The following is a 24,768-nucleotide window of genomic DNA, read 5'->3' as shown; positions in this document are numbered from 1 at the left end:
CATGTTGTACCCTCTCTCCCCTTCCCTCTGCCCCCCAGCTGCAGAAGGCCATTGAGGGGCACACCAAGTCTGGGGTGCAGCTCCGCCCTCCCCTTGCCAGCTTCCGGAGTGCAACTTCGACTCGAAAGACTCCTGGGGGCCCACTCCCTGCTGCAGAGGCCTGGAGCCTGCCTCAGGATGGAAGTGGGGCCACTGGGGCAGGGGATGTGGCCCCTGCCTCCCCAGAGACCCCTGTGCTATCCGCCTCCCCAGAGCCCCCTCTCTCCTGGGCTCCGGCCAAGGCAGAGAGTGAGCTGGAGGAACTGGAGCTGGCGGGGGCTCCGGGGCCGGAGGGGGAGCTGGCTGACATCCTGCAGGGCCCCAGTCTGCGATCCACTGATGATGAGGATGAAGATGAAATGGTCCTCTGAGTGCCTCCCAGACCGCGGCATAAAGACCATCCAGAGACCCAGGCTAGAGGGTGGACCTGTGTGGAAGAGGGTATTTCCTGAAGCCGGAGAGATCGCACCAATATCCGGCCTCTGCTAGGAATTTTAAAATGTCATCCTGATCGTGTTGGAGAAGGAGCCAGAATCTGGGCAGGAGTAGCCTCGGTCAATCATTTGGGCATGCCCCCCCCGTCCCCAGACAGGCGGTGGTTGTAACCCCTGCGAAGGGCCCCTGGTAGTCCACAGGCTTCTTGAGTTTGCCTGTGTGCGGGTGGGGAATGCCTGCCTCTGCCTGGCCCCCCTCACTCCCCCACACTCCCCAGTGTTCTTGTCCCAGTGTCTTCCTGGCCTTGCCCATCCCCCGTCAGTTTCCCCGGTGGCGGGCGGGGTTAAGGCAGGCCCAGGATGACTGTTGTCCTGCCAGTGCCATGTGGGAGGAGGAGATGGGATCACCTCATGGCCTCATGGACTGATGTACCTGCAAACTGTCCACAGCCCCTTCTCTCAGAGCCCCCCACCCCGTTCTCCACCTGCCCACAGCCATTCCCTGAAATTTGCCTCCAGACTCCATCCTGGCTCCCACTATCTGTCCCCGGGCAGAGCCATTACTAGGGCGGGGAAAGGCCAATCCCACTTCCCCCTCCTTTGTCCTCCATTTAAGCAGTGAGGCATGGATAAAGAGCCTATGGGGGAACAGCCTGGAAGAGGAAAGGTCGCAGGAAGGCTCTGTGTGAAAGGGGCAGTACCTAACAGTCCTGTGGCCAATGGATTTACTTAACTCCCTCTGGCAGAAATTCCTCCCATCTCACATCACAGCTTCCAGTTTCCAGGTCACTCCCTCTCCGCTGCAGTCCTTGATCTGTCCTGCCCAAGGGTCAGCTCTGCCCTTGAGGTGCTCTAGCTAGGGCTTCTCCTTCCAAGAGTGGGAGCTCAGGGCAGCTGGGCCACTGGTTCACCCAGAGACTATACCTTCTTAGGGACTGGTTCTTTGTGTTTCTCTTCTAGGGGTTCAGCGTCAAGATGGCAGACCTTTTTGATGCTTCCCACACCTGGGAAGTCAGATCCTTATCGTCCCCAAACCAGCGACAGGGAGACTGCCATCACCCTGCCTTTTCTATAAGTGGTCCCCGGTGCTCTGAGCGGCCAGAGACCCTTGCTCCCACCCCCAGGGCTTTTGTCTATCCCTTCTTTTATGCCTCGTTTAGTTCTGCAGTTGTGCCCCTCCCCAGCATTCTCCTCCTTCCCCACCCTGTGCCCGGCCTCCATCATGCCCCAAATAAGACACTCATAGCCAAAGGTGCCACCACATTGTTTAGTGCCATTGAACACAGCCTGGAGCCCTCTCCAATAATACAGCCCTTCCGCCTCCCCAGGCCAAGAGAGAGAGGCTGTAGCCTGGGGAGGGGGGCTGGCAGTGGGCCTTCGAGCCCAAGCCCATGTGTATATAATCTATAATATTTATATATATATTTATATATAATTCTCTCTGTAATATATGTCATAGAATCTCTCTTGGGCTTGGGGTGGAAATGTCACATTAAGAAAACATGCTAAGACTGGCCATAAAAATGGATATTCCCTAGACCTGGAAGACGGAGTATGGGATGTACAGGTGGGGGTGAGAAGAGGTAATAAACGCATTCACCAAGATTCCCTCCTTGACACAAGGATAAGAAGGAAGGTGTGGGTGGGGGGGCCGGGGTGGGGGGAGGGGAGGGAGGGAAGATTTGGATTTTCCTTTAATAAAGTGAACTCAAAATGAAAGGGCACCCCCCCACCAGAAGAAAATCATTTAGCAAGAGAAGTTTCATTCACCATGATATGAAAACAGCCCCGTTCTGGGACTGCTGTAAAACGTGCGGCACAGCCTTTAACCCCAAGGGAAAAGCAACCCTCCCCCATCCCCCAACAGCCTCTTCCTGCACATGCCCCTCCCCTCCCCCTAAAATAGGCTATAAGCAAACCCCATGCACCCTGGCCCCCCCAGCACCAGAGAGGCAGTTCCTCCCTCCAGAAGAGTCCTGAGAGGGTCTCAGGCCAGCTCCTCAGGTTTTCTCCCTCTTCAGAGTGGAGACGCCTCCCCCCACCCCAACCCCCGCCCGACCTCTGGTCAGCAGCGATGCCAGCATCCAGGGATGCTGGGCCACGCTCACGCTCACGTCCGAACTCTGCTAGAACCCTTCAGAGTTTTAGTCGTCTTTTGGCAGGGACCAGCAGGGACCGTTTGGCTTCCTCAGTGAAGGTGGGAGGAAAGAACACTGCTTTAGATGACCTTTCCTAACTCCACAGAGCCCTGAGCGAAAAAGGAACCGTGATGCATGAACCCGCTCCCTGGACTGGATGTCCGCTGTGGTCCGGGGGCGGAATATGGGACACAAAGGGGGTGGGATTAAGAGAAAAGGATGATGCCTTAGGGCAGTTTGCACAAGATAAGGAAACGGGGACCCCGTGAGAGGAGGGAACTGTGACATGCAAAACCCCAAGGACCTGCAGCAGGAGTGCAGGGCGAGGCCAGCAGCGAGGGCCTGAGTGAGACCACACGAACACACACAACCCTTTAACAGTTTTAGATGAGGTGACTTCAGCTACCTGTGCTGAAGGTGACATGCCAGCTACCATGCCTACTCCTGTTTCCTCCAAGAACCAACTTCAGGTAGCCATCCTCCCCCTCCCCAGAAGATGTGGACCTGGCCTCGGTTGCGTTTCAGGGGCACAAGTGTATGACACTGTGGGCTTGATGGAGGCAGGGTCACAGATGGACAGAAGCACCCCAACTCTCAACCTCCTCATTCTGGGACACTGCTGCAGCAGGGGAGGGGCAGTGTGCTGCCATCTCTTCGCTCTACCCTTCGACCCTGTCCTCTGCCCTCAGGACGTCTTACAGGAGTGCTGGGGCTCCAGGTGCTGCACAGAAGTCCCCACCAGAATGGAGAGTGGGTGCGGAGGGCAAGCAGTTTCAGGGGCTTATGCCTCATTGTAAAACATCCTGGAAGGAAGAATACCCAGATCCTCCTCTCCTTCTCCTCAGGAGGCCTGGGGAGGGCGGGGGGCAGGGGGGGACACCTGTGAGGCCCTCCTGGGAGTCCTGGGAGGAGGTAAAGAGGGGCCAAGGGAGCCCAGAGCCCACGCTCCTCCTTGGCAGACACCCTGCCCCAGCTGGGGGCCTGACAGCACCGGACCCCTCCCTCCACCCTACTCACCCCTGAATCCCCAAGAAGTTATAAAAATGTAGAAAAGGCAGAGAGAAAAGTGTAAACAGCTCCAGAGAATTGGGGGTAGATGGAGGGAGACACAGCCTCCCCGTCTAGCCAAGACACCTGCACCCTGTGTCATGCCCCCCCCCCCACCGCCTCGGGGCCCCGGGGCTCCCAGAGCAGGAGACAGAAGAAGGCAGAAAAGGGAAGCAAGAGCTGCAGCCGCCAGCCCTGGCGGGGTCCTTTCCCATATCCTTAGGGTCCTCCTTCCAGCCGCAGGATGGTCAAGACCCCAGAACAAGTGGCCATGTTTGTCCTCGGTCTCACCAGTGACCGCCTGGTCTCTGGACAGGCCCTGTGCCCCTGTGCATCCTGGCGGCCACGTCCACCTCCTCCGTGACTCCTGATCTCAGAAGCCAAGTTACCTCTGAGGGCAGAGCCCCCTCCTTCTGAGGAGACGGGGTCTGTACGTTGCTTCCCCTGTGCCCATCGAACCAAGTCCCACAGCCCCTGAGGTCTGCTCCTCATAGGAGGGATGAGCTTGGGCCACAGCCAGAGAAAACAGAGTTGGGCAAAGCAAGAGTGACGTGGAGAAAGGAGGCCTTCAGGCAGCTACAGTCAAGGCTCCTGGAAGACGAGATCAGGGAGCAAAGAACTGAGATCCAGGGGCCGGCCACGGGCCGCTCTGCGCTCCTGTGCTCAGGGTACACACTGGAGCTCCACCACCACAGACCCAGAAGCCCGCAGCCAAGCGAAGTTCATGGCCATCTGCTTGCCTGGGCCTCAGTTCCTGGACCTGTGGTCTCTACAGTGTAAGCCTGGATAAAATCCCACCCCGGCCCTCCGTTTTGCTGGCCGGGACTCCTGGGCTCGTGAGAGTCTTCTGCCCAGGTTTCGGCCGTACTGCTGGGGGAAGGGAGGGTGTGGTTGCAGCCACGCCCCTCAGGTGGGAGTGGAAGGTGGGGCATTCAGTGGGAGGAAGCTAGTTGTTGGCCTCTCCCTCCTCCTCATCAAAGGACTGCACGCCTGAGGATGTGACGTCAGACACCTTCCGGCTGAGAGCGGTGGGCATCTCGGGGTCTTCTCGTGGGGAAAGCGACTCCAGGTCCCGGCATCCCGCATCCTCTTCCTCCTCGGGCGCCAATGGCCTCTTCTCCTCCTCGGCAGGGCCCCTGGCCAGGTCCACCCCGCCCACCCCTGGAGCCCAGTCAGTGTCTCCCCCCAGCAAAGCTGGAGGCTCCTGAGCAGGGTATCCCGAAGCAGGTTGGGAAGGTCCCATTTCGTGCAAGCTAGGCTGTGAGTCATCAAATGCAGGGCCCAGATAGGATCCTGTGGCCGGAGAGGCAATGAGGGACTGGTCGCTTGCTTCCCAGGCATCCGATGACCCCAGACAGTACATGCCCTGGGACACATAGGAGTGAGGCCATCCATCCATTGGGGCTTGAGCAAGGGCATCTGTAAAGAGAATCATGGCGGTTGGTGGGGTCACAGAATATCAAAGGCAGTAACAACAGCACAGAGAATTGAGGGTGAGATGTGGGGCGGTGGGTGAGGGGGGGGAGTAGGAAAGCCTATATGAACAGAAAGTCTTAGAACAGAGGTGCATGGAGGTAGCCTGGATAGTTGAGGAGGCCTCTTAGGCCTCTGGGGTCGGATTCTGGAACCATCCCTCACCCTGACTCTCCATCAATTCCTGGTAGTTGTCACTGTAATTGCAGCCCAATGGCTCCTGGGCGGAGTTGACACTCATGTCCTCACCATCCATGGAGGACCAGGCCATGAGAGTGGCCTCGGAGATAGCAAACTGTTCCATGACACCTGGGAGAAGAAACGTAGTTAGCACGAGATAGCTCGGGGAAGCCTTAGACACATGCATGGGGCGGGGGACGTCAGTGCAGTGCTGTTCAGTAGAGATATAACGCAAGCTACTTATGCAATTTAAAATTTTCTAGTAGCCGTATTAAAAAAAAAGGAAAAGACATAGGTGAAATTAATTTTAATAATACATCTTATTTAACCTAACCTATATAAAACATTATCATTTCAATGTAGAATCCATATAAAACTATTGAGGTATTTTACATTCTTTTATTCATACGAAATCTTTGAAATCCAGTCGATATTTTACACTTACAGCACATCTCCATTCGGACTAGCCACATTTCAAGTTCTAGCCACATGTGGCCAGTGGCTACTGTATTGGACAGCACAGCCTTGGTATATGCCCCGAAACAAGGCAAAATCGTGGGGGACTTCCCAGAAGGTCAGATTTAGGATTCCTAGGGGAAAGAGTTGGGAGGGGGTCTTCTGGTGAGATATCCTAAGGGATTGAAATTGGGGATTTCCAGAAGTTTAGCTTGGGAATTTTTTTAGGAATGGTAGCTAGGGCTAGGTAGTCAAGGCCAGAGGAGTCTAAATGGGAGGGATTGTAGGTCCACAGTGGTATCAAGTTCAAGGTCTGGGAAGGACAAGGGAGGAAGGATAGAAGAATGAAGATGGGTAGACTTGGGGTTCCCATGTTGGTCAAAGCCATGAGTAAGTTGAAGCTTACATTGCTAGCTGCCCTTCACTACCCACTACATGTTTGGCTCCCCTCCCCACTGATATTTCTTCCACCACCCACACCACCAACCAAAGAACCCTCTTGTCTATTCCAGATCTATCATTTTTCCTAGGTATCTTATTGAGTTCTGCCACTAGGGATCGGGCAGGGTTGTAGGTACACCGTATGCCTGCCTCGTACCTATACTGAATTGTAAAAGCTCTTCTGTACACACCCTCTCCTCACCCAGGTCCCTTGATCTGGTGGTTGTCACGAGTAATGTGACCTGTAATTGCACGCATGACTGCAGTGTGCTGATGGGCAAAGGTTAGAAGAGAACCCCAAGGCTTTTCTTTCATTTTCATCATAAAACATGAGTAGAAGCACAGACTTTTGAAGCCTAAGATACCTGCCTTTTTTTTTTTTCCTCCTGTACTGAGGAAACCCAGGGTTTGGACAGTCCCACCATGTAGGAGAGAAGGCATCAGGTGGACCCACAATCCCATGTTAACTCCCCTCAACTTCTGAGACGATAATAAAAATAAGTTTGAGGGTACTTAGAATAAACAAGTCAGAGTCCTCGAAATTAGAGCTAGTTGGGAAATTAAGTCTGATGGTATCACATGAACAGAGCCAATCCTGCCATAGGGGATCAGGCTGAAGGGTCGGTCTCTGGCCATCCTGAAAATGTGTCTCTTGAGGGGCTGGGGAACAAGTACCTGCTAGGAAACGTGCCTCCTTCTCGCCATCGCTGAGGTCGGAGTAGGCATCTGTATCCCTGCGCACGGCCTCGTGGCTGTGTTGCGGCTGAATGGCTGGTGCCTTCCCCCAGCCCTGCCACTCAATCATGTGAGCCACCCGGCCCTGCCCCATGGCTGTGGGCTTTGTCACATGGTCCTTCATGCTTCGCGAGATCCCTGAGGGGCCAGACATTCCCCAGGTGCTCCAGAACATCACACAATACCCGCACCAGATCTGTCCCTCCCCTGCCCCCGCCATCACCCCCACCCTAGTCCCGTGGGACTCCATCCCATGAAGGGGGCAGGTATGCCCTAAGACTCTGTCTATGAGGGGCAGCCTGGAGGATGGGAGAGGCTTGACAGAAAGGGCAAACAGGTCCGGGGTCTGGGGATGAGGGTCTTCTTCAGGCCTGAAGGGGCAGGAAGACTGACAGCATGAGCCCCTAGGGAGTCTCCTGGCTGCTCGCATCCCCAGGTCGGAGTCTCACCTGAGAACGATGACTTGGCCAGGGCCCCAATGCCATAGGCGTTAGAGTTTCGCTTAAGCTTCGGAAGAATGGAAGTGGTGTCCTCCATGGAGAGCTGGGATAGGGAATGTGGGAGGAGGGGCAGAGGAATCAGAGGATATGAGGCGCTTTATATGTGGAGGACAGTCCATGGTTTCCAGGAGTAAGGATATGAGCTAGGGCGGGTGATCAGGCTACCATTATACCCGGGGGGCCCCTAGGAGGCCTATCCCCCAACCACCCTTGAGAGTTCTGGGTGGCTAAAGAATGTGAGGGCTCCCAGTGCCCGCTGGAGGAAGGGGGCGCTGTGTGCTATGGGGCAGCAGGTGGGAGAGGCCAAGGAAGAGGAGGTAGGGTGGGTTGCAGAGGCCTGGGGGGAGCTGCACTCACATTGATGCCATCCCAGGAGAAGTCAGTCCGGGTTTGCTGTGAGGAAAGAGGAGAGGGAGTGGGTACCCGGGGCACTTCTTCAGAGGGGCTTCCAGAAGAGTGGGAAGTAGAGAGGGCTTTCCTGAGATTAACACAGGGAATTGGGATCTCCGCGTGGAGCATTTGCCTTGTGTTTGAGGAAAGGAGGAGAAATGTTCTGTGAGAGCGTCAGTCTGAAGGTGTGTCTGGGAGGTTGTCCTGGAATTTAGGAAGGTGGCCGAAGGACTAGGCTTATGCATGGTGGTTCTGGGGGTGTTTTCGAGGTCCTCTGGGAGGGGGGCTGAGCACGGAGGGCCTCACCTCAGTGGATGGCCGGTGGAGGCTGCTTCCGTGCAGCGAGCTGGTGCTGTCCATGTTGATTTGGTCCACATCCTTCAGGCCCTTCCAGTCCACGGCTATCACTTCATTTCCTGAGATGGACAGATGGTTAGCTGCTTCCCTTTCACCTCCCTAGGCCCAACCCGAAGGCCCGTCCTCGTCCTTTTCCTTCAGAACGCTGAGGCCACAGATGGGGGCCAGGCCCTCCAGACCCCTCCCTGCCCTCCCACTCCCACTCCCTCTTCTGATTGCCTATTTCCTTTTACATCCCCACTCGCCCCAAATTTTTGTTAGGAGAGATAATAAAGCTGAGCTCAGTCAAGAATAGCACACTCGGAAAAAGTGTTCTATGGCCTCATTTGTTGTTGTTTAAATGGAAGGGTCAGCGGCTGGGTTTTAGAAGGAAAACAGGTCTCCATTCTATCCTGAGGAATCTCTGAGGGTTTCTGTATGGGAGTGCATGGGAGCTGTGCTTTTCCTCTATTATGTTCCTACAAATAAGGGCAGAACTTTTCAAGGGGCAAGCTTCCCTAAGTTTTGGCCTTATTATTTGTGAGGTGCAAGGATTGCATCTTCCCTAGTGGACCCTCCAGAGGAGTTGGTGGATTTGTCTGACAGGAAGGAGATTTGGTGGGGATAGAGGCAAGAGCTGGGTGTGTAGACGTAGAAGCAATGAAAGCAGAGAAAGCAAAGAGTGAGATGGAATCATTTTACCTGACCCTTGGGAGACAAGTGATGGATTCAAGAGGAGAGAAGGGGGACAGCAGGAGGAGAGCAGGGAACTTTTTAAATAGGAACTAAAAGAATAGGAATTCGAGTCAGAGAGAAGACAAAAGACAATGGGAGAGGGTGGACAGGGTCTGAGGGCTGACTGGCAAACTGGAGGACCTAGGAAGATGGTAATTCTGCAGCCGAGGCCACGGCTCCTCGTAAAGGGGGACTGCTGCCATGAGGGGTGGGGATGCCAACTGGAAGCCTTGGGGAAGAATCACTTGGGTGGTGAGCCCAAGTGAACCACCTGACCTTATAGATCTTTTCTACACATAAAGTTGTTTGATTCTGAATTTAGGATTAGGAATCCACTCTTGAGGAGGGGTGAATTGAATGGGGTCTTGGGCACCAGAAGGCGTTCGGCATGCAACAGCATAGCTGCTGCAAGAGGAAGGGGTTGTGCTTGACAGGTCTGAGAGAGGTGAGGCCCCTCCAAAGTGGGCACACTCTCCCTTGGGGCTACAGGGGAATGGTGAGATGGGTCAGACCAGTGGCTGGGAGGGAAGAGGAAAGATGGACATCTGGGCGGACAGAGCAGGAATGGGCAGGCAGAGGACAACCTCTGAGGGGAAGGGAGACGGCGAGGGCAGAGTGGGAGAGAGGGGTGAGGGGAGGTGGCCTTTGTAGAAGAGGGAGAGCTGAGTCAGAGCCGTGGGGGGCAGGGAGGGGGAGGGAAAGAACCCAGAGAAGAGGTGAAAGCAGAGGAGGAAGTAGGGGTATCCATGGAAATAAATCGGGTCTCAGAGAAATCAGGCTTCCGGAGAGTGAGTTTGTTTGTAATAATAATACGAATTATTCTCTCAGCCTGAGGTCACTGGGGCATGTAGGCGGGAGAAATTGGGAGTCGGAATGGGAAAAATTGGGGGTTTTGGGAGAGGGTTGGATCAATCTGCTGAGCTGTGAGAGCGGAGTGGGTGTACGGGGTGCAGGAGAAGGCACTGGGTAGCAAGGCGAATGCTGAGGGGAGAAGAATTCCGAGGCGCCTCTCTTCCTTCCCCCGGTCAAAGGTAAATAAAGAGCTGGCCCCGCCCCGCCAGACCCCGCCGACAGGTGCAGCCAGGTCCCCGGGTTCCCTCGCTCGGCCAGCCCCACCCTCCTGGGAGCGGGCTCCCGACCCCTCTCCGGCCCTCGAACCCCCGGCCTCCCCCCTGCGTCCCCGGCTCTTCCACCCCAACCCAACCCGGCCCCATTGCCTCCGGCCGTGGAACCCATTCCCCTCCCCGAGGCACCAGGCTCACCCCGCCCCCGCCCCGGAGGGAAAATGCACGTGAACAAAGCAAATCGGGGGAGGCAGAAACGACCGAAAAAGGCAACGGAGAGGGAAAGAGATGGGGGCAAAACACCCAAGCCAGATGGAGGCGGAGCGGGGGCGGGGGCGTGCGAAAGGGACTCGGGGCTGAGACCGAGACTGGGGGTCCTTAGAACGGGGGCTGCTCCAGAAATGGAGAGGGGGCGAGGAGGCGCTGGGGAAGGCAGAGTCGAGGCCGATGGCCTGGAGATGGAGGGTCTGGGAACGGGAGAGTCGGGGAGGGCGACGGAGGAGAGAGAAGGTTGGCGGGGAGATGATGGAGAGGGACCGCGCCTGGGCAAGGGCAATGGAAGGAAGCCGGAGGGAGACGGAGAGAACTGAGTCCAGAGGGATGCGAGGCCCGGAGGCGCGAGGGGAGAGCGGGGAGGAGAGAGGAAGGCAGGGACCGCGAGGGCACAGAGGGAAAGTGAGGGAGCGCGGCGGGGCCGGGCGGTGCGGAGAGAGGGACCTGGAGGGGCGCGGGGATTGGTGGGGGAGGGGCAGGAGGACCGGACCCCGCCGAGTCCTGCCTCCGCCCGCGCCCGCGCCCGTGCCCGCGCCGCCGTGGTACCCACCCACGGTCCGGGAGCCGATGCAGCCCATGGCTCCGGGCCTCCAGGCCGGGCCCTCACCGACGCGGGGCGGGCGCCGGGGGGAGCACCGGGAGCCGCGCCGCCGCCCCAGCCGCTCTGCAGCGCCGCGGCTGTCTCCGCTCGGCTCCGCTCCCCCCTCCCCTCTCCATCCCTCCCCACGGCATCCTCCGTCGTCGCCGCCGCCGCCGCCGCCGCCGCCGCCTGGCTCCCCCGCCCCGGCTCGGCTCGCGGCGGCGTGGAGGGGGCGGCCCGGGGATTGGTTGCGCCGGCGCCTCCCCGCCCTGCCCCTGACCCCGCCGCGGCGCTCCCTCGGGGAGCTGGGCTGTCTGGGGGCCTTGACGCCGCTTGCCTCTCTCGCCCTTCCCCAGAGCCACTCGGGGGCTGCTCGCCGGGTCCCCGCTGGGCTCGCGCCCGGGGGCTGCTGGAGACCCGGAGGATGCCCGCCTTGGGTCTCAGGAGCCGGGTAAAGAACCCCGGGCCCACCCTTCGGATCTGGGGGATTGATTTTGAGGCTCGGGGCTGGGGATGTCTAGAGACAAAGTGGGGCGGGAGTGAGAATAAAGCCTGGATGAAGGGCCTTGGCCGCTAAATTCCGCAAACACTTGTTTTCTTCCTGGGGCTACATCTGGGACACAAACGGGAGCGTGATTGGATGCAGCTCCGTTTGCTCTGCGTTTCCTGTGCGCTGTTTTATCCACCCAAACAGGTCGCGAAGTCTTCGCAAGTGGATCGTGTTTTAGACTTGCCGGTGCTCGGCGCTCGCGGGAAAATCGGGCATGGGTGTGGGGATGGTGCAGATAATCTTATTCCAGTTCTGATCGGGGAGGGGGATAGAAGATAATTCGATCCCATCTCGAGGGAAATAAAAATGTCAGGACCCGAGGCTGGCTAGGAGACAGTTTTATATCCAGTGTAACTTTTCTGAGCCTTGGCCTTCTCTGACAAATGAGCGCAAGGATGTCAGAGGCGGGCAAGAGCGGGGTGGATTGCCCTCGGGCTAGTGGGGTCGGATCGGGTAGGTACCAAGGGCCTCTTGGGTAAGAGACGGAGAGACATCTAAGTGGCAAGGGTTAGGTGGGCACTACAGTTACAGCAGGCAAGAAGTGGAATCCAGAAAAGTCGCATGAGAAAAGGAGACCCTTTTATCTAAGCAGTACCCCAAAGTTCGAGGGAGCCGACCTGGTGAGCACCAATGTCAGAAGCAAATGCTAATCTAGGATCTGTTTGCTGCCCACCTGATCTTATGTCCCTCCTGAGGTTGGACAGGGAGTAGTAGGGCAGTGGGCCAGGGGGCCCTGGTGAGGACCTGGAACAGGGAGAGAGACCAAGTCTTAACGGATGCAAGTTTTTGATCTTTAGATTATGAATAGGAAGCTAAACTTTAGGGTGGTAACCACTGCCTCCTGTGGAATCCCAGATGAGAGATGTAGGGGAAGATACTAATAATTTAATCGCAGATCTAGGAGATAGGATGATGGAAAGGGAAATAATCTTTGGTCTCTGTGCATGAAGAAACAAACCAAGTCTACATCTATAGAACCATGAGAGGGAAGAGAGAAAGGTCAGTGGTGGGTGGGCTTAGATTTTAATTGTCCAGTACACTTTGTGGCAGGATCTGCTCTCTTATTTTGACAGTGGAGGGAATTAGAAAGTGTTTTCCACCCCCAGGTCAGCTTTTGTTGGTTATACAAAAGAGGTACTAAGTGGTTTCTGCCCTCCTGGAATATAGTGTCTAGCTGCAAAAGAAAGAAAATGGAAAGATGGTTAAAAAAAAAAAAGATAAAGGAAGAAACAGCCTTCATTACTACAGTAATGCTCCCAAAGCCCTATTGTGTGAGCAGAGAAGGCACTGACTCCAGGTCAGCAGTAATGGACCAGGTGGCCAGCTCTGCTCATGCCTTCTCACCTGAAACTGCTCTTCCCTTGGGGTGCTTTCTTTCTTTCTTTCTTTCTTTCTTTTTTTTTTTTTTTTTCTGCGGTACGCGGGCCTCTCACCGTTGTGGCCTCTCCCGTTGCGGAGCACAGGCTCCGGACGCGCAGGCTCAGCGGCCATGGCTCACGGGCCCTGCCGCTCCGCGGCACGTGGGATCTTCCCGGACCGGGGCACGAACCCGTGTCCCCTGCATCGGCAGGCGGACTCTCAACTACTGCGCCACCAGGGAAGCCCTTGGGGTGCTTTCTGATTCCACTATTCTCAGTATTAATCTGGTCCAAACATGGATACAAACCCTTCCTTGGGTCCCCTTAGCACAGCTGTATAAGGCTGGATTTATCCAAATGGTTTAAGTCAAGTCAACACAAGGGATCCCAGGTCTAGAAGACTCAGTCCCATCCCATATTCTGTCTTAAAGGTATTTCCAGCATCAGAGAAAAGGAGACTGTCATAGGCACAACACTGGCATGCTTCCTTCCTGCTTCTTGTACTGAATCTTCTTACTTCTCACCATTTAGAGACATTCTTCCAGTCTCTTTGCTGTGTTCTGAGCCAAGGTCAAAGATTCTAGTTCTGCTATGAACAGGAACAACCTTTCTGGAGGACAGTTTGACAGTACAGATCAAAAAATCTTCAAAACAGGCATTACTATTGTTATTAAATTGTGATACAGCAATTCCATTTATAGAAATAGTCTAAGAAAATAAAAATAGAATGTGGACGAAGATGAAATCTACAGCATCCACCAGCGTACAATTTCATAAAAATTATAAAGATTGTACACAGCCCACACGTTCAAACCTGGGGCTTAATTAAATAAATTATGCTATATGCCTATAATAGAATAGCATGCAGCCATTAATACTATCTTATAACTGTATTTGTTGAAAATTATTCATGATACATTGTGATATTATAAAAAAGCAGGCTATAAGAATTACAGTGTATCAATTTTTGTTTAAAAATCACACACACACAAACATACACACACATAGATTCTTCTCCTGCCTTTTGTCAGGCTTTCCATCCCAAATAATTTATGGGATTCCTTGAAGAAAGCTTATATTTTACAAACGTCCAATTCCACTCATCAGTTACAGATTGACTCTCAATGAAATTACAATATTAATCAGTCCATTTCCAAAGTCTAAAAATATAGGACTTTGGCAGAATGCCCCAGCATGACACTGGCACTTCCTTATTGGCTCTCTTTGGGACACAACACCAAGGTGAAATTATGCTCCCATCCTCTCTGTGGTTGCTGCTTCGTGCTCCTAATCTCCCGTGGACAGGTCTTGGACAGAAGGACAAACCAAGCTGAGAGCCAGTACTGCCTAAAATGGGGACTCTTGTCCCAGGATTCATGGACGGAATCCAGAATCCATAACCTTGGATGGGGAAAAAAATTATGTTCACTAACTTGTAACTGAAATTCCCCATCCACTTAAATTAGGTATGTAGGCAGCAAACCATAGTCGTATTAGAGGTATTGCACTGTGTCTTTATCAGCCATGAAAATTGCAGGTGTTTCTATTATACAACAGTTGTTGCAGATTTTCTACAACGTTCTTTATGTTCATCACTACTTTGAAATTATAGTAGTATTGAACCTGCCTCTACGTTTACTTATTTAATGCTTTTATAAAGAAGCAGATATACTACTATACCACAATTTTATAATGTTTTTATATAATTGGTATGCTTTGTAATCTGTATTTTGTTTTATGCATTTAATATCATTCTGAGAGGGAAACCATGGATTTTCCAGATTGCCAAGGGATCCAGGGCACAAAAAAGTTTAAGAACCCCTGGCCTCTAAATACATATTTGGTGGTGACAGTGGTGGTGGAAGTCTCTAATTCTGCAAGAGCTTAATAGTACCAACTTAAAGGACCAAGCAAGATACTCATCATCCCATTTTGAAGACTGGGTCCCCAAGAACAAAGATATGTCCCTATTTATCTGCAGGACTGAAAGAGACACACCAAAGGCAGGCCTGCCCCCCAAAACTGGAGAGGCAGCTCTAAAACATGACACCAAAGACCTGTACTGTCACAGAAACATCTGTGTATCGTATCTGAGTCTGTATCTCGACACAACAAGTAGGTGATTCAGGCTGCTTCCAAGTTTAGTCAGCTTGCGGGAAGCCCTTAGTGGCTCATGGGAGGCCCTATCTGCTTAAGGCACCAGAAGTGGGTGTGCTGATACCAGAGGAGCTCGGTAAAAGGGCTGGGGTAGATTGTTTGGCCCTGACTTGCCTGGAATAGCGTGGGGTCTGGGTGGAAATCAGAAGAGTCTGAGAAAGGTGATGGAAGTCTGTATTCTTTTAAAAGGGATTAATTTCCTCAATACCCAGTGAACAGGAAGACGAAGAATGGGGCTTGGGGGGTGGGTTGCTGACACATCAAGGAAGACTCAGACTTAAGTCATGGATGGGTCCACGGTGGGAATGTCGGTAGTGTGTAAGTTGTATTTCCACAGAGTAGGAAGTGGCCACAGAATCTGTGCTGGTGGTCTGTGGAGCTCTCTTTCGCACACCCACCATCCTCTGGATTCCCAATGTAATTAGTAAATGAGGTTCCTGGCTCTTATGCTGGGGCAGGGGGTTTCCTGAGCAGAACAAGTTTACTGAGGAAGGAAGGACTTCTCAGGGCAGCTAGTTATGCAGAATGACACGTTCCATAGCAGAAATTCTCTGGTTTCAAATGAGCCTAAAGGTCTCATTTGATCAACCTCTGTTCTGTTGAACACCAAGGAAGATAAAACCTTTTACACCAGCACAGGTTATTGTGCGTTTGACTTTTTAGATGAGGTTTGAAACCTTTGCAAAATATTAGGGATTTAAGGTGAGCTCATTCCAGTGTGGAGTACGATAAGGAAGCTTAGTAACGTGGGCAGTGGTGGCTCCGCACTTACCCCTGCCCACCTTGGTTCTGTCCCCAGATACACACCTCCATGCATGAGCTAAAGCTTCCATGGGCGGGTCAGCATGACTGAGTACACATTTCGCAGGAAGAGTCCTAAGGCTCCCATTCAGCAGAGAAGAATGCTGGAACAAATGTTTCCCTGGTGACTCTAATAGTCTATTCTTTCGATTATCAAGGGAATGCATTTGCCTTGTCTTTTCTTGGAGAAACAGGACTGTGGGAAAGTCTGGAACAGAATCACTTCAGATTTGGGGGTATTATCCAAACATTCTGATGAGAAAAGCCTGGGTTCTGGGTTTGATGGGCTCCTACGTCTCTCTTAGAGAAGGGGAGGGTTTAATCCAGAGGACCTGGAACGGTGTCAGTGCTTTACTGCTTCCTGCCCCAAAGCATGTGCAGGGGCTCAGGGTACCGTCATCATGTCCTGGTCACAAGCAGCAGCAGACCAGGCAGGATGCCAGGACCAAGGAAGCAGGCCTAGAGTTTGGGCAACCATAAGTCAGAGGCCAGGTAGGCAATCAACACCGGAGTTCATCAATCCCAGAGAGCTGGACCAGATGGGATCTTTGGAGATCAAGTGAGTTCTCAGCACTCATAAATCCCAGAGCCACTGACAGAGCAAGGAAGAATCAAATAGGTAACATCAGGCAGTCGCTTCTTCTAGCCACAGTGACCAGAAAACCGGGTTTAGGGAAGGAGTAGGAGTAATTTCTGCATTCTGAGGTAAGAGCTGGAATTTGCCACCTGGTCTTTCTCTCCCTGTATCTCTCAAGTTTCCTTCACAGCCAACGTTCTTGAAAGAGCTGCTGACATTCATCTTCAATTCCTCACCTCCATTCAGTCCTCATCCCACTCCAATCTGGCATCTTCACTCCCCTGAAACAGCTCGCACAGGGGTCTCCTATATCCTCTATGTCAGTAGATTTTGTTCATTTCTAATCTTTGCCCACCAGGAGCATTCCACACTGTTGACCACTCCCCTGTCCCCACTCTTTCCTGGTTTTATACCTGCCTTTCTGACTGCTCGTTAGTTCATTCCATCCATCCATTCATTCCATATTACAGGTATTTATTGAGCTCCTACTATATATCAGTACTATTCTAGGTGGCGGAGGCTGAAACTCATGCCTTTATGGGGCTTAGGGTCTAGTGAGAAGTAGTGGAAAGGAGACAGCAATAAACGAATTAGATAAGTGATGTAGTGGGTTTTGGTGCTGAAACCCAGGACTGAATAATATATTTAAGGTGATAAATGATATGAAGAAAAGTGAAGGAAAGGAGGATAACCAGTAAAGCGTGTTGGTATATGTAGTTCTAAATACAGTGGTCAGGGATGGCCTCACCGAGAAGGTGACATTTGAAGAAAGACAAAAAGGAGATAATAGAGTGATCAAGGAGATTCTAGAGTGATCAAGGCAGATGTCTGGGGGAGGGAACAGCAAGGGCAAAGCTCAGAGGTGGGAGTGTGCTTTGCACATTGGAAGGAGAGCAGAGAGAGCAGTGTGGCTGAAGCAGAATGAGTCATAGGAGATGAGCTCAGAGAACAGGTGGGGCCAGTCTGGGGAGAGCCTTGTACTCTGCTGTAACTTTGCTCCCTGACAAAGGAGCTAAGAATATACAGTGGGGAAAGGACAGTCTTCAATAAATAGTGGTGAGAAACCCGAGCAGTGACATGCAAAAGTATGAAACACAACCACTGTCTTACACCATACACAAAAGTTAACTCAAAATGGATTAAAGACTTGAATGTAAGAGCTAAAACCGTAAAACTCCTTGAAGAAAACACAGGTCTTAAGTTCCTTGACATTGGTCTTGGAGATGATTTTTTGAATCTGACACCAAAAGCAAAAGCAACAAAGGCAAAAATAAATAAGTGGGACTACATCAAACTGAAAAGCTTCTGCACAGCAAAGGAAACAGACAGCAAAATGAAAAGGCAACCTCTGGAATGGGAGAGAATATCTGAAAATCATATATCTGATAAGGTCTAATACCCAGAATATATAAAGAACTCCTACAACTCGATAGCAAAGAAAACAAAAAACTCGATTGAAAAATGGGCAGAAGATCTGAATAGAGATTTTTCCAAAGAAGACATACAGGTGGCCAATAGGTACATGAAAAGATGATCAACGTTATTAATTACCAGGGAAATGCAAATCCAAACCAGAATGAAATATCACCTTATACCTGTTAGAATGGCTATTATCAAAAAGATAAGAAATAACAAGTGTTGGCAAGCATGTGGATAAAAGGAAACCCCTGAGCACTGTTGGTGAGAATGTAAACTGGTGTAGTCACCATGGAAAACAGTATGGAGATTCCTCAAAAAATTAAAAATGGAACGACCATATGACCCAGCAATTCCACTTTGGGGTATTTATCCTAAGAAAATGAAAACACTAGCTCGAAAAGATATCTGCACCCCCATATTCATTGCAGCATTATTTACAATTGCCAAGATATGAAAACAACCTAAGTGTCCATCAATAGATAACTGGATAAAGAATTGTGGTATATATATATATATATATATATATATATATATATATATATATATAATGGAATATTATTCAGCCAAAAAAAAGGAAAGCTTGCCATTTGTGGAAACATAGGTGGATCCTGAGGGTATTATGCTAAGTGAAATTTGTCAGACAGAGAAAGACAAACACCATATGAACTCTCTCATATGTGGAATCTAAAAAGAAAAACCCAAAACAAAAAACAAGCTCACAGATGCAGAGAACAGATTGGTGGTTGCCAGAGGTGGGGGGTAAGGAGTGGGAGAAAAGGGTGAAGGGGGTCAAAAGGCAAAGAAAAAAATTGCAGTCAATTTAAAACAGACATTGAAAATTTGAATCATACTTAAAATATTTACTTCATATATATACACACATATATATGTTTATATATATGCTAATATATATGACATAGGTATATTATAGAAAATATACATCAAAGCACTTATGCCTACCTATTATTTCCAAAATAATGAAAATGAAAAAAGACATTATATTAAAAAAAACAACTGTGGTTTTCATTCTGAGTGAAATAGGGAAGAAGAGTTTTGATCAGAATAACATGCTCTGAAGTAAGATGAAAGGATAACACTGGCTGCTGTATTGAGAATAGATTGTAGGGATGTGAGCTATTGCAGTAAGTCAGAAGAAATGATGGAGTCTTTGACCAAAAAGGCAGTGGTGGAAATGGTGAGAAGTGGGCAGTTTCTGGAAATGTTTTAAAGACAGAATCAACAGGATGTGATGGATTTGGAGCGCCCAAGAAAGAGCGGTGTTGATGATGACTCCAAAGTTTTTGGCCTGAGCCAAAGAATAGAATTTCTAGTAGTGACATGAAGAAGATTATGGGTAGAACAGTTTTAGGGGGAAAGAGTAGGAATTAAGTTTTGGACATATTTCATTTGAAATGTCTATTCAGTAATCAAGTGGGAGGGACTTCCCTGGTGGAGCAGTTGTTTAAGACTCCATGCTCCCAATGCAGGGTGCCCGGGTTCGATCCCTGGTCAGGGAACTAGATCCCACATGCATGCCACAACTAAGAGTTTGCATGCCACAAATAAGAAGCCCGTGTGCCACAACTAAGGAGCCAGTGAGCCGCAACTAAGGAGCCAGTAAGCCGCAAATAAGACCCGTTGCAACCAAATAAATAAATAAATATAAAAAAAATAATCAAGTGGGAATTGCGAGTAAGAGTTTGGATATATGTGTTGTTAGGTCATAGGAAAGGTCCAACACAGAGATATAAATTCGGGGATTATTAGCATATAGATGGCATTTAGGGGCTTAAGAATGGGTATAATCAGCAAAGAAAGAGTAAAAGAAGAGAAGAGGTACCAGGACTCAACCCTGGGGCACCCCAACATTTAGAGGCTTAGCAGAGAAGTTGTAGACAAACAAGGAGACTGAGAAACATGGACCAGTGAGGTTGACGGAAAAGTAGGAGTATGTGATATGCAGAAAGTGAGGTAACCAACGACTGTTTCACAAAGGAGAGAGCAAACAACTGAATCAAATATAGCTGATATGTCAAGAAAAGTGGGAACCGAGCGTTTATTGTGTTTAGCAACATGGAGGTCATTGCTGACCTTGAGAAGAGTAATTTCGGTGAAGTGGTAGGGGTAAAAGATAATTGCAGGACTTCCCTGGTGGCACAGTGGTTAAGAATCCACCAGCCAATGCAGGGGACACGGGTTTGAGCCCTGGTCCAGGAAGATCCCACGTGCCGCGGAGCGACTAAGCCCGTGCGCCACAACTGCTGAGCCTGCGCTCTAGAGCCTGTGAGCCACAACTACTGAGCCTGTGTGCCACAACTACTAAAGCCCGTGCGCCTAGAGCCTGTGCTCCGCAACAAGAGAAGCCACTGCTATGAGAAGCCTGCACACCGCAATGAAGAGTAGCCCCCAGTCGCCCCAACTAGAGAAAGCCCATGCACAGCAACGAAGACCCAACACAGCCAAAAATGAATAAATTTATATAAAAAAAAGATAATTGCAGCAAGTTAAGAGAAAATGAGAGAAGAGAAACCAGAGATAGCAAGTATAGAAAACTCAAGTTTTGTGCAAAAATGAGCAGAGAAATGGAGTGGCAGGGAGGGGAAAAATTTTTTTTTAAGGTGGGGCAAACAATAGCCTATCAGTATACTGATGAGAAGGACCAAGTAGAGAGGGGAAGGCTGACTGACAAATCGGGGTTAAGGGGCTTAATGTAATTAGTTCTGGTGGTCTCGGGGCAGGGCACATGGAGGCAAGGCAGTGAGTGTAAGAGGATTAGAGGGAAAGAGGGGTCCTTTCTTCACTCCTGTTGGAGGAGACATGGAGGCTTGGAAAGCGTAGTCTATGGAGTCTGCGGAAGGGCTTCCTTACTGTGAGAGTCAGGCCTACCTCTTCCAACTATCCATCAAACACTATCATCCATCAAAGCCCATCCTAAGCCTTCTCAGCTTCTCAGGTAATACTCGCTAGGTGACTTTGTCATCCAATGACAGATTCGAATCACTACTTGGAGGCCGATGACTCATAAATGTGGATTCTCAGCACAGTCCTGTTTTCTCTGCTCTAGACCTGGATATCCCACTGCTTACCATACACCCTCTTTTTCTCAGCACGTCCACAGCAAAACACACAGTCTTCCTCCCAGACCTGCTCCTCTCAGCAGAGAGCACCACCTTCTGAGCCAGAAGCTGCGCTGGATCCCTGATGTCTCTTTCTCCCCGCCTACCAACCCCCAGCCCCAAACTCAATCCATCACTCGGTTCCGTCGATGATTTCATGTCCTCTCTAGCCCTCTAATCTATCCACCTCCACAAACCTCCCCATTGCACCTAGAGCTCCACCATCGCCTCTGAACTGGTCTGTCCACATCTGTACTGGACCTTTCTGTTATTCTCCACACTGTCCCAAGATTGGAAATCCTGGGAGATTTTCAAAGCTCTCAAGCCTTTTCATGCCATTCTTTTCAACCTGAAACTCTGCAGCAACTCCTCCCTGTTCTCAGGACAAAGTCAAAATGCTTTAACACGATCAGCACCTGCACAGCCACCTGTCCAGCTCTGCCGCAGCCTGTGTCTACACCTCGCTCTCAGACACCCCAGTCGTGCCTGCCTCCTTCAGTGCAAGCAAGGGACAGGCTGTGCTCAGAGCCATCCCAGGGCTTTGCAAATGCTGCTCCCTCCGCGTGGAATGCTTCCCCTCCCACTTTGCCTGGTTAAGGCCTCCTAATCTTTCAGATCTCAGCTTGCACATCCCTCCCTGGAGCTCCCCAGCCAGGACACATCTCCCAGGTAGTTACGTGCTCAAGCACTTGCACCATCAGTCTTTCTCCTGAGGTTCTGGTAACAGTGGCAGTTTTACATTTTGTTTGTGATTATTTGATTAATATCTCCCCTGGCCAACTCCCTGAGGGCATGGACCCTCCGTGAGAGCTTGAGATCAGAGCTTTTGCTCAGTATTACATTTCCAGCACCTACCAAAGTGTCCCACACCTGGTAGATCCTTAATAAATACTTGTTGAGTAAACAAATGAATGATCCAAGATGTTATAGAAAGCCTTTAAGCTTTATCAAACGCAGGATCTCCCTTGATCTAGTACGAGATTTCAATGGTTCTGGAACTCTATTTCAGTCAGTAAGTGTATCTGAGGTCCTGGCTTGGTGGCAGGCACCGTGCTAGGCCTCCTCTGCTGCGCTGGAAATGGGTAGGCTGCTCTGTGGCCTAAGTGTCCTCTGGTAGCATCTCACGCATGGGAACAGAAGGCCTGTCTCAAGCATGCTGAGAAGCCTCGGTATGAAGCCACCTGCTGTTCGAGGTGGGTCCCCGTCCCTTTTTCTGAGACTGGGCGCCCATTTGCCACGTTCTGAAGCAGCATATATCTGGATGGCAAGGTCAGCAACAACTAAATGGGTGGCAGGAAGGCGCTTGAGGAACCTTGAGCAAGCTCTGAGGGTTGGCTCGGGGGCACTCACTTCCTGCGTCAGTAGCCTGGTGGGTTTCTTTACATTAGGACCACCTTATTAAAGGGACTGGGGTGGGGAGGCAACTAGGTTATTTATCTGTATTTAACGTCCCCACTCCCTGACATGTCTACTTCCTATAGTGACTTAGTCGGCTATTTTCAGTGACAAACAATCTAGCTTCTAGCCCTGGCTCTCTCTGATTTTTTGGCTTCCCCTGGGTTCAGGGGGAAAGAAAGCAGCAGATGCTCCGCTAGCGGTGGCCTCAGCGCCAGCAACCTGCCTGTGCTACACTGTTGGTACCCTGGGCCTCTTTTCCTGTCTGCCCTTCCCAGCTCCCCTGGCTGCTGACTCTTTGCCATCTGACCATCTGCCTCGTTCTGCCCCTGTAACCATCACACATCTCTGCCTGACTGATGCTGGCAGGCTCTTTGGGTGCCCATCTGGCTCAGACCTTGGGGTGTATGGAGACTTCCGTGCCTCTTCTTCTCTTTTTAAAAATTTATTTTCTTTATTTATTTTTGGCTGCGTTGGGTCTTCGTTGCTGCGCGCGGGCTTTCTCTAGTTGCGGCGAGCGGGGGCTACTCTTCCTTGAGGTGCACGGGCTTCTCTTTGCAGTGTCTTCTCTTGTTGTGGAGCACGGGCTCTAGGCGCGCGGGCTTCAGTAGTTGTAGCATGCAGCCTCAGTAGTTGTGGCTCATGGGCTCTAGAGCGCAGCCTCAGTAGTCGTGGCCCGCGGGCTTAGTTGCTCCACAGCATGTGCGATCTTCCCGGACCAGGGGTCGAAACCGTGTCCCCTGAATTGGCAGGCGGATTCTTAACCACTGCGCCACCAGGGGAGCCCCCATGTCTCTTTTGACCTCTGTTCCCTAAACGCCCTAGGCAGGCTTTGCTCCCCTAGTCCTGGAATCCTCACTGCTGCTTCAGACCTGGTGGGATAATAATAATGAGGTTTAAGTAATGAGAAGTCCACCCAGCTATTGTAATTAGTGTCGCCACACCAAGCCAGCACTATTGGGTGGGTGAAAACTTTGTAATCTCATCTTAGCACTTACTTGATTGTACTAAAATACTTACTTAAGTGTTTTTACTCTAGATCGAGTAACTTGAAGGAAAGAACTGGGCTTATTTATCTTTATATCCCGGGTGCCTATAACATAGACGTTATTGGTAAATATTGGTTGAACTGAGGTTGGGGAATGGAAGAGAAAAGTGCACAGACGATGATGTTCTGATGTCAGGAAGAAAGGAGGAAAAGGGGGGTTATTTGTGGCTTTAAGTTCATCCCTTCCATTGTGGAGGTGGGCGTAGGGAGGGGGATGAGGGGTAGACTGGAGGGGTGGGGCGCGGGGTGTGGGTGCCCCTGGGCAGAGCAGGGAGCTGCTCTTCCTTGGCTTTGCCACAAACATCCCTGGGCCTTGCTGGGACTTCACCCACCCCCACCTCCATTCCCACCCTACCCTCCATCATGCCTGCAGTCCCACGGATGAGAGATTCTTTTGTCCTGACAAGCAGATGCAAGTGGGACTAAGAGAGGAGTAAATTTGGGAAAGCTGTAGACCACTTGCACCCAGTATTCAGTGCAAGAAAACACTCTGATATAAGGAAAAAGAGATGATGTCTCTGTCATTTGTCTCCTTTCTTTTCCTTTTTTTTAAATAATAAGAGTAATACATATTCATAGAGAAAAAGACAGTTATAAAAGACTTCTGCCTTCCCCCAATTCTATGTCCTAACACCAACCACTGTTAGCAATTCTTTGAGAAGGCTCTGGAAATGTTCTATTACACAAATATATAATACATATATATATCTCACATACACAAAACGTGTGTGTGTATACACATATGCAGATGGACAGAGAGACAGACAGACACAATTTGATGATACGATGTAATGGAAGAAGAAAATGGTGGCCCAAGGACTTAAAGTGGGGGATGGAGTTGGAGGCTGACCTGAAGAGGCTGTAGATACACCAAGCGGGGGCTCCTGAGGGAGCAAGTGATGCACTGCAAGGATGTAAGTAGGGGGCAGGGCTGTATTCAAATAATAAAATACTTGCATTGCAAGAAACTTTCTGCAGTTTAGGAGGTGGAAAATCTAACATCCAGTTGGCCTCAGTTTTCTTAACTGAAAAATGGGATAATAATGTACATTCCTCACAGGTTTATTGTGAAGATTAAGTGGGGTAATAGGTATTGTGCTTAGCAACCCATGCTGAGCTTCATCTAAGTGCGTGCTGTTATTGTGGTTGTTACGGTGGTTGCTGTCCTTGCTGTTTTTGTGCGCCTAGCACGGCACATAATTGACCCTCAGTCCGTCTGCAGCCAGCATATGGAAAGAACCTCGTGATCGCATCCCTCTTCTCATTTCAGAATTTATTTTTTTGCCATTGCCCTTGTTCCTTCCTTTTTTTCTTCTTCTTCTTTTTCTTCACTACTTTCTAACTTCGTACTTTATGTTGTGCGCCCTTGAAGAAGACTTTCTGGCACCTGGTGGATATAAATCCTTGGAGGTGTGTAGAGATGTTTTAAGTAGCAAAGGTCACTGCCCATTTTCTTCCTCTCTCCTGTCTGGCCTCAAGCTGTTGGAAACGATTAGGCGGAACGTGTACTTATGCACTACACTTTA

At 50.7% G+C, this 24,768-nt stretch overlaps 2 protein-coding genes across 3 annotated transcripts in view; one reads left to right on the top strand and one right to left on the bottom strand.

Annotated features, from left to right (window-relative positions):
* Positions 1–573, top strand: part of CLCN1 (chloride voltage-gated channel 1) — a 31,643-nt gene extending 31,070 nt beyond the window's left edge. Inside the window, exon 23 of the mRNA XM_032642426.1 lies at positions 39–573. Within this exon, the coding sequence (XP_032498317.1) occupies positions 39–410 (372 nt within the window). The 3' untranslated portion in view covers positions 411–573. The remainder of the gene's footprint in view (positions 1–38) is intronic.
* A 1,930-nt stretch (positions 574–2,503) lies between these two features.
* FAM131B (family with sequence similarity 131 member B) lies at positions 2,504–10,951 on the bottom strand. Of its 2 annotated transcripts, XM_032642430.1 has the most exons (7): positions 10,792–10,951; positions 8,140–8,249; positions 7,801–7,836; positions 7,393–7,486; positions 6,884–7,081; positions 5,297–5,440; positions 3,707–5,077 (listed from the first exon to the last, which is right to left on the bottom strand). In XM_032642430.1, the coding sequence occupies exons 1-7, from the start codon at positions 10,817–10,819 to the stop codon at positions 4,605–4,607; spliced, it is 1,083 nt and encodes a 360-aa protein (XP_032498321.1). In that variant the 5' UTR covers positions 10,820–10,951; the 3' UTR covers positions 3,707–4,604. The 2 variants fall into 2 exon arrangements, with proteins under 2 accessions (XP_032498322.1, XP_032498321.1); XM_032642431.1 differs by lacking the exon at positions 7,801–7,836 and having other exon boundaries at positions 2,504–5,077.
* Between the last annotated feature and the right edge of the window lie 13,817 nt (positions 10,952–24,768).

This window comes from Phocoena sinus, chromosome 9, assembly GCF_008692025.1.
Source record: "Phocoena sinus isolate mPhoSin1 chromosome 9, mPhoSin1.pri, whole genome shotgun sequence".
Taxonomy (NCBI): Eukaryota; Metazoa; Chordata; class Mammalia; order Artiodactyla; family Phocoenidae; genus Phocoena; species Phocoena sinus.
This window is presented reverse-complemented; position numbering and strand designations above follow the sequence as displayed.

Coding starts and splice junctions, on each gene's coding strand:
- FAM131B (XM_032642430.1), bottom strand. CDS start 10,819: ATGGGCTGCATCGGCTCCCGGACCGTGG. Junction 7,487..7,800: donor TCTCCTGGGATGGCATCAAT/GTGAGTGCAGCT, acceptor TCCCTATCCCAG/CTCTCCATGGAGGACACCAC. Junction 5,441..6,883: donor GGAGGCACGTTTCCTAGCAG/GTACTTGTTCCC, acceptor TTCTTCTCCCAG/GTGTCATGGAACAGTTTGCT.